Source organism: Amblyomma mixtum, chromosome 8, assembly GCF_055824585.1.
Source record: "Amblyomma mixtum isolate Tamu chromosome 8, ASM5582458v1, whole genome shotgun sequence".
In the NCBI taxonomy this organism is placed as follows: domain Eukaryota; kingdom Metazoa; phylum Arthropoda; class Arachnida; order Ixodida; family Ixodidae; genus Amblyomma; species Amblyomma mixtum.
In genome coordinates, this window is record NC_143019.1 from 95208834 (window position 1) to 95223189 (window position 14356).

Genomic DNA, 14356 nt, shown 5'->3' on the forward strand with positions numbered 1-14356 from the left:
CAGGCGCTGCGGTGGAAGCCACGCCACAGCTGACTGCCTGCGGCCACGGTCGTATGCGGCGGCCGCCGCCTCGAGGAAAGCCCCGAGCAAAGACAACGTGGCCGCGGAAACACGGAGCACACCAACCCTCCGGACGCCTGTTGCCGACGTGGACCCTACGACCAGCAGCCCGAGGGAGCTCGAGCCCGCCCCCGCGACGGAGGGGCCCGTGAAGGAGCAGCGCGAGGGGACGCCTTCAAACGAGGTGGAGCCGTTCGCTGCTTTTTTTGCGGAACCCTTGCCGCCGCCACCCGGCACAGACAACTATGACACCGTGAGCAGCAGCGACGAGTCGAGCGTGACGTCGGACGACCTGGAGGAGGTGGCGGACAAAGTCACGCCGCTTCGCCTGACAGGCGACTTGACGTGCGGCCAGGTGTCAGGAGCGACGACTCCTCGAGGTGCGGACGACGCGCGCTTCCCGTCACCAGCGAGCCACACCCTCCCATCGGGGACCCTGGCGTCGGCATCGGCTTCAGCTGCGAGCGTCGCCAAGACCACGCAGCAACCGGTGAGCGAGGCCACAAGCGCCGACGTCCCCGAAATTATGGACTTTTCCCGACCAGACTTCAAACGTGCCCACCCCCAATCATCGGAATCTGAAGGGACAGTTCACGAACATTGTAGTAAAAAAGTGCCGCGCGCGTCAAGCGCCGCCCATGGCAGCGCTCTTTAGGTTGTATGTTATGCCGTCAGTGCTCTTGGCAGTCATGGCGGTTGTGCATCTCCTCTCCCTGAATGTTCGGGGATTTCAATCCGTAGACAGACAGAGAGAGGTGATGCACTTTGCCAGGGCTAGGGGCGTCGACATCCTGTTTTTACAGGAATGCAACTTCCGTACTTCACTTGATGTGCTGAATTTCACCACCCGGTTTTCTGTTTTTGCTCATTTTTCGTTGACTGATTTTCATATGTACGGTGTTGGTGTCGTTTTTGTAAACCCCTGCCTGCGCGCGGGTGTTCATTGCACTTTCGGGCTGGACGGCCGCACTCTTGCGGTCGACTTCACACTAAACCAGCGGCGGGTACGTGCATTGGTTGTATATGCGCCAGCACGGCAGACTAGTAGTTCTGATTTTTTTGAGCGCCTCGACTCATTCCTCCTTGATCCCTACCCCACTTTCATCGTCGGTGACTTCAATTGAGTACTTAACATCGACCGTGACGTCCGCGGACAGGGTCACGGTCGCCGTTATTGCGGTGCCCCCGCGCTCCGCGATCTCGTGACTCAGTTCCGCTTGTCTGACGCGTGGGTGCAGCTTCACGGGGATGCCTTTGGAGCGACGTGGGAAAGAGCACAGTCAGCGAGTAGGATAGACAAATTATATTTTCCACCAGAGCTCGCTTCTTTTGTCGTTAGCTGCGAAGTTCTCGCGTTCCCTGCAGGCACGCCGGTGATTTCCGATCACCACCCCTTGTCGGTCAGGCTCGACTTTGGTGAGGACACCCCACGTACTGTTACGTGGCGCATGGACACGAGCCTACTGGCGGACCCGCGTATTCGCCAACTGCAGCCTGTACAGCCACATGGCTTGAAATCGCGGTGAATTGATCACGGTGACTGAAGATTGTCACAACGGCTTACCTAAAAGGGATAATAAATCCTCTTAAACGGCGTTATATGCCACTAAGCATCACGATTTGCGACCTAAAACGGAAAAAATTGGAAAAAAAATGAAATTTAAAAAACAATAAAATTACAGTACGGAGAGCGGAGTCGAACGGCCGACCTTCCATACGCAACACGTGGCTCTAATCCACTGCGCCATAGCGGCGATGTCAAGCCGTCGTTCTGAATGAATATTTATAACCAGCCTTAATGTGGCTGCTACCTGCCGGTGGGCGGCGCAGTCATCGCTGGCTGTACCGGCTGCATTTGGCGAACACGCGACCCGGAAAGCATGGCGTCACTGCGTACGGCGTTGGCCGCATCGTGCAAGTGCTTCGTTGCGACTGATTCATGGGACACACTCAAGGCTCGTTGGCAGGCAACTCTGGTGGCGGCCGGTCAAGACCGCAGACGCCGGGTAACTCATGCACTGAATGACACCCTCAAGCGCATCCGTATAGTTCAAAGGGGAGCACCCTTAACCTTTGCCATGAGCGATTACCTGAGTCTACTTAAAGCACGTTACCACGTGTTGCTCTGCCAGTCATCACGGGCAGCTAGTCGTGCACACCAGCTCGGGCGGCCGATATCAGACCCGGCTGTGCTACGACACGTACGCGATGGCATGGCGGAGGAATTCGCTCCCGCTACTGTGCCTTTCGTGACACTCCCAGACGGCACCCAAAGCAAAACCACGGCCGATATCTGCACGATCTTCGCAAGCCACTTTTCGAACCTGTTCTCTACGGAAAGTTGGCTACATCTTCAAGATGGTTATGACGGGCTTCTACAAAGTTTTTTTGGAAACTTGCCACGAGTAGCTGAAGAGTTGCATGAAAACCTTTGCGCACCAGCCACAAGCCAAGAGCTGCACGCCATCCTGCAGAGTATGAATGCAGCCTCTGCCCGCGGTCCAGACGGCATTCCAACAAGTTTTTATTAAAAGTTTTTTTTACCAGATCCAAGGAGCACTGCTGAAAATGGTCAACGGCTTTCTCGCGGATGGGTTACGTCCGAACTCTTTCCGCGAATGTCGCATCATACTCATTCCGAAAGCGGGCGGTGACCCCTCCGACCCGCAAGCATGGCGGCCCATAAGCCTCTTAAACACAGACTACAAAATAGTCGCATCTTTACTAAACAGAAGAATGCGGACGATCCTGCCTCACCTAATCCACCGTGCTCAAACCAGCAGCGTGCCTGACCGCTCTTTGTTTTCTGCATTGACACTCACAAGAGACCTGTTCACATTTGCCAGCAGGACGGGCTTCAGCGGGTGCTTTGTTTCGCTTGACCAGGCGAAAGCATTCGATCGGGTGGAACACTCGTATCTGTTCGGAGTCCTTGAAGCCTTCGCATTCCCTCCGCAAATTGTCAGCAGGCTGCGCTTGCTTTACGCAGACCTGAATGCTCGTCTCTCTGTAAACGGCCACCAGAGCGCTCCCTTCTCAGTCACCAGGGGCATAAGGCAAGGATGCCCTCTCTCCCCGACATTCTTCGTGTTATGCCTGGATCCAATCATCCGGCGCATTAACGACAGCCCATCCATACGCGGCTTCCCTCTGCCTGGCCAGGGCCGAATCAAGGTATCGGCCTACGCCGATGACGTGTCGCTTTTCCTCAAGGACGAGGATAGCTACGCCGCTTTTTCGCGGCTGTTTCTCGAGTACAGCGAGATATCGGGGGCCCTATTGAACAGGTAAAAGCAAGGCACTAAGGTTTGGCACCTTCACACCGAACCTTGCGGGCGAGGTGGAGTGGGTGCAGGGAGTGAAAGTCCTGGGAGTAGTATTCCTCGCCAGCGGAGAAGTAGCCCGCGAAACCTGGACTAACCTCCGCACGAACGCTGAGAAACGCCTCTCGGTGGCGTCAACTTTCCGCCTTTCAATGGCAGAGCGCTGCTATATAGTTAAGTCCACAATCCTAGCCGCATGTTTTTTTGTCGCCCGCGTCGCAAACCCATCGCGCACGTTTGCTCGCAGGCTAACCTTGGCCTGTGGCTCTTTCGTTTGGGCGGGCAAAACCAAACTTGTGTCACGAATGTTCATGCGCCTTCCATCGTACATGGGTGGGTTTGGTATACCTTGTATCCGCACCATGTGCAATGTACTCGCCTTGCGAGGAGTACGAGATCTTGTACGCAACCCAGACTATCCCGAGAGAACACTCCTCACATACTTGCTGGGTACAGCGCGTAACGTGATTTTTACACAACACGTGGTTGGCCCTACAGCCGAGCAGCCGCCGGCATTTTTCGTTAATGTGCGTCGCACACTGGCGTCGTTGACTGCCAGCGTGCCCGATCTGGATGTTGATGAAACCCCGCCCTCCAGGATGTGTGAAGCACTAACGGTCGCTGCGCTGACCCGCGAACAACTCCAGAAAACGAGACGGGCACGCTGGCGCCAACTGACCTCAGCTGCGCTTCCTGCAGATGTCAGGGACTTCGGCTCGCTGCGAGGCTGGCGGGTCCTGCCCACAAGAGACCGCCTTGCGGCGTGGGGCGTGGCGCCCTCCGCCCGATGCCCGCAGTGCGGTCTCCTTGAAACTTTGCAGCACGCAATGTTTGAGTGTGTAGTTGCGCGCACCTTTTGGACATTAGTGTCACGCATGTTTTTAACCCGCCTGGAAGCGCGCACTAGTTCTCCCGAAGTGTTTCAAAATATGCTCTTGTGTGTTGGCATGTTCGTTTTGTGGCGGCAGCGTGGAGTGGCATCCTTAAATGGGCGTCCGAAAAGAACAATGTTCCCAATGTTGCAGCGCCTCCGCACGCGCCTCTTTGAAAAAGCATGCGTGGACGCTCTGTCAATGAGCGAGGCTGAGTTCTTGCGCAATTGGTCGACGTACTTTATCGTCCTGCGCGGCGGTCGAGTATCGGCTTTCTTACTGCCTTACTGACGTGCTCAGTGCTGCGTCACTGCGCATGTGCTTGACTCATCAGAGCATTAAGTTCATCCGTTTTGTTGTATTTTCTATGTCAACACAGAACAAAATAAACTTCTCTTTCTACGCCGCCGCCGAGTGATAGAGTTCTTTTGCGGGCGTAAGTCAGCCCAAATAAAGAGTTTCGTTTCAGAGACTAGTTAGTGTCTTCCTGACCGCTGGACTGCCGTCACTACAACGTGACAATATAAGTGCCACCTCAGAATCAAACTGCATGCGGTTTAGTGATAAATTGAAGTCTAGACGGGTGCGCTGGCGCCAACTGACCTCACCTGCACTTCCTGCAGATATCAGGGACTTCGGCTGGTTGCGAGTCTGGCGGGTCCTGCCCACAAGAGACCGCCTTGCGGCGTGGGGCGTGGCGCCCTACGCCCGATGCCCGCAATGCGGTCTCTTAGAAACATTGCGGAACGCAATGTTCGACTGCGTAGTGGCGCGCACCTTTTTGATTTTAGTGTCACGCATGTTTGTAACCCGCCTGCAAGCGCGCACTAATTCGTCCGAATTGTTTAAAAATATGCTGTTGTGTGTCGGCATGTTAGTTTTGTCGCGGCAGCGTGGAGTGGCTTCCCTAAATGGTCGTCGGCAAAGAACAATGTTTCCAATGTTGCAGCGCCTCCGCACGCGCCTCTTTGAGCAAGCATGCGTACGCAGTGTCAATAAGCGAGGCTAAGTTTTTGCGCAGATGGTAGTCATACTTCATCGTCCTGCGCGGCGGTCGAGTGTCGGCCTCATTACTGCCTTACTGACATGCTCAGTGCTGAGTCACTGCGCATGTGCTTGAAAGATCAGGACTTTGAGTTCAGCAGCTTTGCTTTGTATTTTTGTTGACATTAGAAAGAAATAATCTTCTCTTTCCACGCCGCCGCCTGAGCACTAACTTGATCAGTGCTGCGGCACTGCGCATGCGCTCGAATGTTCAAACCATTGAATTCAGAAGTTTTGTTTCGTATATTATTGTTTTCATAGATCAAAATAAACTTCTCTTTCTACGCCGCGGCGGAGTGATTCAGTTCTTTTCCGGGCGTAAGTTAGCCCTAATAAAGAGCTTCGTTTTCAAGACTGGTTCCTGACCGCTGGACTGCCTTCACTACAGCGTCACAATATAAGAGCCACATCAGAATCAAACTGCATTCGGTTTAGTGATAAAATTGAAGTCGCATTCGGTAACTTCCATAGATGGCTTACACACGTGTGTACAACCGAACCACTTATTCAATACACCACTGGAATTACAAATTGCCGCGCGTCAATAGAATGAAGTCCAAAAGTCTGTTCTGTTGATTGTGCCGAACCGGTACCGAACCTAAACCCGAATCCGGAACCGAACCGAACTGAACGCGATCCGGAACGATTGACAAGAGCCGTTTCGAACCGGTGCGGGAGTCGGTTCAGCCTCGCTTTTCTTGCAGAATGTTGCAGAATCTTTGTTCTTCTTTTGCAGACAAAATTAGACGTGCTACCGCCTATGCATAGCCACCGAAAGCTGTCTGCGCTATGCAGGGTGAATATTGCACCCAGGCTACCGGATAACAAACGGGACAACAAAAAAAAACCTAATCTGCGCTTCTGTAATATGCTTTCGGGAATTATTTGGCAATGCCCGCCAGCCAAGCTGATGTGAGATCGTTATTTTTATTAGCCACTCCCTATCACACGTTTGCAGATTGTGTTAATCGAATTGTTAGCGATTAAATTGCGCGAAAAAAACACGGACAGAGACAGAAAACACGTACACACATAGAGCGGAGAGCCCAGGGTAGGACAAATATATTCAAGAAGGGTTTTCTGGCGGGCTAGTTGCTGCTATATATTTTGGTGAATATGTTGGTGAATATATTTCTCCTCCCCTGGGCTGTGCGCTCTATGTGTGTGCGTGTTTTCTGTGTCTGCCCGTGTTTTTTTTTTTCGCGCAGTTTAATACTGAACGACAAGCACCAACTAGCCCGCCAGAAAACCCTTCTCGAATTGTTAGCCCGGCTCTAACAAAGAAAACATCTAGAGATAAAAGCTCATCTTCCGTTCTTTCACGTACGATATCATTTGTGCAATAGAGATGCAGCGGCCCAACCACGTTAAGCAACAATAAATTTTGGGACCATTCGCTGTCTCAGAAAGCATGTACAAAAGAGACCCGACATGACGGCTCAGTGGCTGAGGCGCTCAGCTACTGATCCCAAGGTTGCTGGTTCGATTCTAGCTGCGGCGGCCGCATTTAGATGGCCGCAAAAATAAAGAAAATGCAATTATGCACTGCGCCGTCAGCGCACGTTGGGTAAACCTATTTGAACCCACAAAACACAAAACGTCCTTCAAACGCCTGAGAACCGCTACAAACGACTATACACGCTTTGCGTTCAATTTAAACGCCTAGAAGACGTCTATAGTACGAAGTTTTTAGAACATTTCTAAAATGCCTTTTTCAACCGCATGTTCGGAACACATCTTTTCGAGATCCAGCTAACCCGCCTGGTGACCCAGGGGCTTTGCCGTTCGGCTGAAACCGGGACAGTTGTGGGATCGAATGCCGACCGCAGCAGCCGCATTTAGATGGAGTGAAATGCAAATGTCTCGTAGCCGGGTTTAGATTAATGCGCTAAAGCATGCATGAACTGATATACACTGACACACACTTACGATTATTCCAGCTATCGAATTTACCCCCTCTATATTACTGCCGCCAGCACTGATAAAGTGCCTCAGCGTCACTTGAATGGGTGTGAGTGGTTATCCGAGCAGCTGGAACGCCTGCGTAAAGAACGCAGACCTTTCACTCAAACTGTCACATCATCAGCTCGTCCTCCTAAAAACGAAATCGCGATAATCACAGCAATAATGCCTGAGCGGCAGTGGGAGAAATATACGTGGGCTTAAAAATCCAAGCTGAATCGGCCCGCAGTCACACCTTGATCACACAACCCGGAAAGAGATGGCTGAACGTGCATACAATGCTTCAACCCCATGTGCTGGAAACATTGTCAACCTAATTCTATCTAATGTGTCTGTTTTTGGCGTGCAAGTGGTGCGCGATCCTCATGTTCTGGTAGACACATATCACTGCTCTTTTACCTTGTCATTCTTCTTGTCTTTTCGTCCAGTGTGTGAGATGGTGCCAGAAAAATTTAGATACGCGTATGGCAATTGCCTTAGGCTGTACAATGATCTTCTCGTCTACGACTAGTCAGAATTGCTTGAGAGTGAGGATGTAAACACAGTTGTTGAGCTACTTACATCAATTGTACAGGGTATAATGAAAAAATGTATACTTCGCCGTAAATCCAACAACTGTAGATTTTCTTGCTGGTCTTCGCGCTATTTGAGACACTACTTGAAGAAAAAACGGAAGTATCACTAAATTCGAGGCCCGTGTACTGTGCGATGTCAGTGCACGTTAAAGAACCCCAGGTGGTCGAAATTTCCGGAGCCCTCCACTACGGCGTCTCTCATAGCCTCAGTCGCTTTGGGACGTTAAACCCCATAAACAAACAAACAAACAAGTATCACTAACTCTACGTGAAATCAGAAAGTGAATATTGTTACCAAAGATATTCATTGTGCAGACAAATTGTGAAAAAAACTGATTGCACGTGATGAATCCGAGTATCACAAACTTCTTGAACAGAACTTTAAAAAGGAACCAAACAGTTTTTGGGATTTCGTGCGCAAGCAAAGAAAAGATAAGGTTAGTGGTGCTGTGTTAAAGGCGCGCGATGGTATCTGTTTTAAACCTCAAGATGTGTGCCAAGCTTCTGCTGATCACTTCATCTCTTGTTCTTTGCTCCATGATAACACAACGGATATTATCGCTTTTGAAGACAGCGCTGACTGTTTAGCTTATGATATTGTCACCGAGCATGAGGTTCTTTCGGCGACTCAGAAACTTAAGCCAAAACTTTCAACAGATATTGTGAAACTCCTAGCTTGGTAATCAAAGGATGCGCTGACGTTTCTGGCCCTGTTTTGGCGCATTTGTTCAACTTATCGTTGTGAACTGGTGGTTTTCCTTCTCATTGGAAGTTGTCAGTAGTTGTTCCCGTATTCAAGTGTGGCGATGCTAGTTATGTAAACAACTTTCGACCTGTGTCACTGATTTGTTCTCTTGTCAAAGTTTTTGAAATGGTTATGTTCGAACGCATGAAGTCATACTTCAAACAGATCTCCATTCTGCAGCACGGTTTTTTAAAACGTCGATATGTGGAAACGAATTTGTGCAGCTTTCTTGATTATACTGGGCCCCATGTATTTAATCGCGGTCAGGTAGATGCAATCTACTTTGACATGACTAAAGGCTTCGATATGGTTTCCCATGAGGTACAGCCTTTGTCAAAAGTTTCGAGCCCAGGGGGTTTGCTTCTGAGCCTCACTGTGTGGTTCGTGATGCATCTCCAGCACTCCAAATTTCCTCTGGGTAAGAAGATTTCTGGTTCTGCCTGCTTCAGTGGGTAGGACTTCCCAGAACGCTTTAGGAGTCCCACTGCAAGGCTAGGAAGTAAACCCCCTGGGCTCTAAACTTTTGACAAAGACTGTACTTCTGATGAAGATGGAAAAATACGGACTTTGCCCCATGTACTGCAGGTGGCTCACAAGCTACCTTGGCAGCCGCCGTAACATGGTCCGGTTTTCCGGCTGTGTGTCCAACGAATTTCTATCATCTTAGGGAGTGCCTCAAAGCTCCAACTTAGGACCTCTGTTGTTTTTTGTGTTTGTTAATGATTTGCCGCTACATGTCAAGAACGCGAGACTTTTGCTCTTCGCAGATGATTTCGAATTAATTCGTTATATTGGAGATATTGAGGTCTGCCGCCAATTGCAAGATGACATTAATAACGTCGAGAATTGGTGTTTGATGAATCGCTTAAAACTGAATATTAAGAAGACTTCCATCCTGTCTCTAACTAGGAAACGCGACACAGTAATGTTTGATTATACACTTCTGGCAGGTCAAATTTGACGTGTGGCCCATGTACGAGACCTTGGTGTCGTTGTTGATTGAAGGCTTGATTTTGTATGGCATGTAAATTCAATTGTGTTACGCGCATTGAGGCATATTGGTCTTATCTCTATGCTAACAAAAAAATTTCGATGCCACGAATGTCTACGCACTCTATACTGTGCGCTTGTGAGACCGCGTCTTGAGTTCGCGTCAGTAGCCTGGAATAGCGTATCTGTCGTCTGTTGCACAAAAATTGAAAATGTCCAGCGTAAGCTCATACTCATCTTTTATGACAGATATATTGGTCGCCGTCGTTTCTACGACTATGATTCTCTCTTGGCAGACCTCAATATGTGTACCCTTGGCGACAGGCGACTCATACCTGACATACAGTTTCTGCAAAAAGTCGTGCGCGGTTTCATTAACTGTGAGACCTTACTGATGTCGCGGAATTTTCGTGTGCCGCATGCGAAAGCCGCAAAATGTTTTGACGCAATCTATACCGATTTGCAAGCCATCTGTCCAATGACTCGTTTACAACTCCTGTATATAGCAAAACGTTTATTGACTCGGGCATATTTGCCTAATTGTGGTTTTCTTGCCTGGTTTTAAATGTTTTAAAGGGTAATTCTGATGTATCTGACCTAGTGTGCACTCATTTAGGTCACTTGGCTGTTGAGGCACATTCAAATAAACATCCATCCATCCATCCATCCATCCATCCATCCATCCATCCATCCATCCATCCATCCATCCATCCATCCATCCGTCCATCCGTCCATCCGTCCATCCGTCCATCCGTCCGTCCGTCCGTCCGTCCGTCCAGCCACCCACCCACCCACCCACCCACCCACCCGTCCACCCACCCGTCCACCCACCCGTCCACCCGTCCGTCCGTCCGTCCGTCCACGGCAGTGGCGACATAAGCGACACACACTGTTCGTGCCTACCTCGTCGTACGCCGAGTGGGCATCCTTAGGACCTTCCTTTGTCCCGAGAAACAGCCCGATGGTGCAAGGTCTCGACTGAGGCATAGCGACTGCCCTCATTTCTTCAAGATGGGATGCAACGTACAGGACAAGAGTGCTCGAAGCCCTAACACTTAAAGAGTGCGTTCTATGTTTTGATACGCATCCCAAATCTGTAAACTTCATATCAAAATGAGAAGGGCACAGTGTAAAAGGCAAATTTAACGAACTGTGTTCTTGTACGTTGTTCGTGTGGCGCGATGCGGCTACCTTATTCTAGAGGTGTCAAGAAGAGCCCAGTTATGAGTGGAGATACTTTACCATAATGCAAGGAAGCTATATAGACGGTTGGATCGCGAGCACAAACGCAGCTTTAGTAACCAGGTAGAGAGGCTTACTGCTAGTGGCTATCCGCTTCACGTGCTTTCTTCTGTGGCCGAAGTTTTGTTGAAGAAACTGAAATGCTCCGCCAGTTCTGAACGTCAAACAAGTAAGCGAGTAGCAGCCATTCCCTATATCCACAAGATATCACATAATTTGAAAAGTGTTGGTAAAAGAGTCGGAGTGGATGTTGATTTTCGGCCCCCGTTAAGTTATCATGCTTGTGTACGCGTACGTGTCAACAACCCAGGGAAAACTTCCGCCGATTGCCCCAAAAACCATGAATGAAAATTTGTGAAGTGTCAAAAAAATGTCGTGTGTTCCATTCCTCTCACTTGTAATAGGTTTTATATTGGCCAGACTGGACAGTGCTTAAATGATAGGCTCAGGCAGCACCGACACAATGTAGATAACAAAGAGTCTCGTAACCTTAGCATGCATTGCCGTGAATGTTATTGCACCCCACAGTTTAATTTTTGCCGAGTTGTTGCTAGGAACAAAGACCAGCTTTGCCGGGAAATTATCGAGGCTTCGAATATCAAGAAGCATGGTGATACATGTGTAAGTGCTGCATAAGTGTCTTTATCACAAAAAGAACTTCGCTTCCTGAATCGCACTTCTTAGTTTGTGTTTGCTTGCAGGGATCCTGGTGCATAAATTGCTCTATGCGTTGTTTTCTATTTTGGTGCCTAAATGTATTTATACGCGCAGCGTGCCAAATAAATGACAGTTGCTAGTTCAGCGCTGTGTTGTCCATTTCCTCCTTTCCTCCGCTCTCTTTTTTAGCCTTCGGACTTGCGCTGTTTCAATCATATCATGTACAACCAACTCGCCCATCAGCTCGTGCTTACAAAGAATGCAGATTCAGGAGGTGCTCACCGGCGACCGCAAAAGCGTCCTTCACTACTGCAACCGCCGAAAACTTTTTTCCACGTGGGCAGTCGTTCGTTCAACGGAAAATTTGATTTCGATTTCGTGTCCCTGACTGTTGTCGGAAACGCGGGGTAGTGCTCATGAGCTATTGCCTCGAAATAGCTCGGGTGCCTTCTACCCTACATTAGTTGCCTGAGAGCTGTGCCACAGTTTTTCGACGAGCGTCAATTCACGCTTCTTCTGCCACTCGGCTCAGGACTCGCCAACTGCATCTAGTTGCATGAGCAGGTCGGTTCAGTTCATAAGCAAGCTCGTATGAAAGATGATAAAAATCATCACGGCCGGAGCACTAAGCAGCGGTCTCAGAAGCGTTTTAGACTCTACAGCAGACAATAACTACGCCTCCCATACTGCTCAAGAAGCAAGCCTGGTACCAGCAGGAAAAATCCCAACTTTGCTGGCATTACTAACTCCTTGAGCTCTTGTGATCTGATGGAGACAACGAAAAGGCTGCGGAACTGAACGTGTGCAGTTCTGGCATTCGATTGGTAAACATATGCGGTGCCCACTGAGAACACATTCATGCTTACGGGGTGCCGGAGAGCAGGCTGGTTCCTCTCCGTGGCCGTAGGTCAGATTTGTGAACACAACTTTAAGGCTGAAACAAAAAAACAAATAGCAGGAAAGGCTGACAGAAATACAGGCGAATTAAAGATCGATTGTGTGACGTGTCAAGTGCGGAAGAAAAGAAAAAAGACATTGTTTGAATATATCGTGCATAAATGACGTCAGCTGTCACCGGCTTTCGGCCGTTTGAAAGGTAGCCCTAGCTGGTGTCTACTTTTACCGTTTTGTGTTGTATGGCAAGCAATCAAAGCGAAGTACACGGCACACAAAACGCACGCAGCACAAAATGCAGGCCTCGGCTTCCAAAAATTGAAATGCAGCGTCAGCCTCGTCACATAGTTTTTCGCGGGCCTGATTGCGAAAAAAATTGGTTTCTTTGCGCGTAGTGAAGAAGCAGTGAGCTACAGTAAGGGTCATATAACACGCGGCACGTTTATCCTATTCAGATCAGAATTAGCTCCACTGTCTGAGCGCAAGCCATTTTTGCCGCTGTTCTCTAAGCAGGGTGGTAGTAAAAATGTTAGCGTTACAAAGAACTTCAGCAAATGCGCTCCAGGCTGGAAGTAAAATACTTCGTGACGGCGACTTGAGAGTCTTCGAATCGCTGGGCTATCGCAGTGGCCAGTAAATAATTGCGTGTATTTCATTCTCTCTTTTGCATTCTGGTGGTTTAAACCGCTGTGTGTTGTAATGTAATCTCACTCAGGTGTAATTGTCCCCATACATCTCTCCGGGTTGTAAAAGTGCTGTTCTGTGAACCTCCGGCTAACTTAAAATCGGCGAAATCTTTCAACTCGGTAGTGTTAAGGGTCCCTCTCAGCGAAGAACCCTCCGTGGTGGGCGTCTTCGTCGGTGTGTGCCTAGGAGCCGGTTTGGTACCGATTATTACTCCCACGTAATTATGACACGTAAGCACACAAAGTGAATAAACTTCGCTGAAAAGCAACCTTAAGTAAATAGTCCGAAATTTGGCCCTGGCCCTTGGGTTGCGAGTGAGATGCGCTACGCCTACGCCACTCAGGGAGGTTCGTACGGCTTGGATAAAGCGGGGCTTTATTGAAGCGAAAAGCTGCACTGGCAGATCGCTGCTTCCATCACAACCAACGGTATAGAATGTGCCGCCCATGTTGGCAGCGGTTAAATGATGCACCACTGCACTGGAAGATGGCTGTTTCTATTACAGCAAACAGTGGTGAATGTGCCGCCCATGTTGGCAGAGGTTAAATGATGCACCACTGCACTGGCAGATGGCTGTTTCTATAACAGCCAACAGTGGTGAATGTGCCGCCCATGTTGGCAGAGGTTAAATGATGCACCACTGCACTGGAAGATGGCTGTTTCTATTACAGCCAACAGTGGTGAATGTGCCGCCCATGTTGGCAGAGGTTAAATGATGCATCACTGCACTGGCAGATGGCTGTTTCTATAACAGCCAACAGTGGTGAATGTGCCGCCCATGTTGGCAGAGGTTAAATGATGCACCACTGGACTGGAAGATGGCTGTTTCTATTACAGCCAACAGTGGTGAATGTGCCGCCCATGTTGGCAGAGGTTAAATGATGCACTACTGCACTGGAAGATGGCTGTTTCTATAACAGCCAACAGTGGTGAATGTGCCGCCCATGTTGGCAGAGGTTAAATGATGCACCACTGCACTGGAAGATGGCTGTTTCTATTACAGCCAACAGTGGTGAATGTGCCGCCCATGTTGGCAGCGGTTAAATGATGCACCACTGCACTGGAAGATGGCTGTTTCTATTACAGCCAACAGTGGTGAATGTGCCGCCCATGTTGGCAGAGGTTAAATGATGCACCACTGCACTGGCAGATGGCTGTTTCTATAACAGCCAACAGTGGTGAATGTGCCGCCCATGTTGGCAGAGGTTAAATGATGCACCACTGCACTGGAAGATGGCTGTTTCTATTACAGCCAACAGTGGTGAATGTGCCGCCCATGTTGGCAGCGGTTAAATGACGCACCAC

General features: G+C 49.5%; 1 protein-coding gene across 1 annotated transcript in view; it reads right to left on the minus strand.

The window, feature by feature from the left end:
• Positions 1-10558, minus strand: part of LOC149333609 (BTB/POZ domain-containing protein 2-like) — a 37037-nt gene extending 26479 nt beyond the window's left edge. Inside the window, exon 1 of the mRNA XM_089557759.1 lies at positions 10475-10558. Coding sequence (XP_089413885.1) covers positions 10475-10558 — 84 coding nt within the window. The remainder of the gene's footprint in view (positions 1-10474) is intronic.
• Between the last annotated feature and the right edge of the window lie 3798 nt (positions 10559-14356).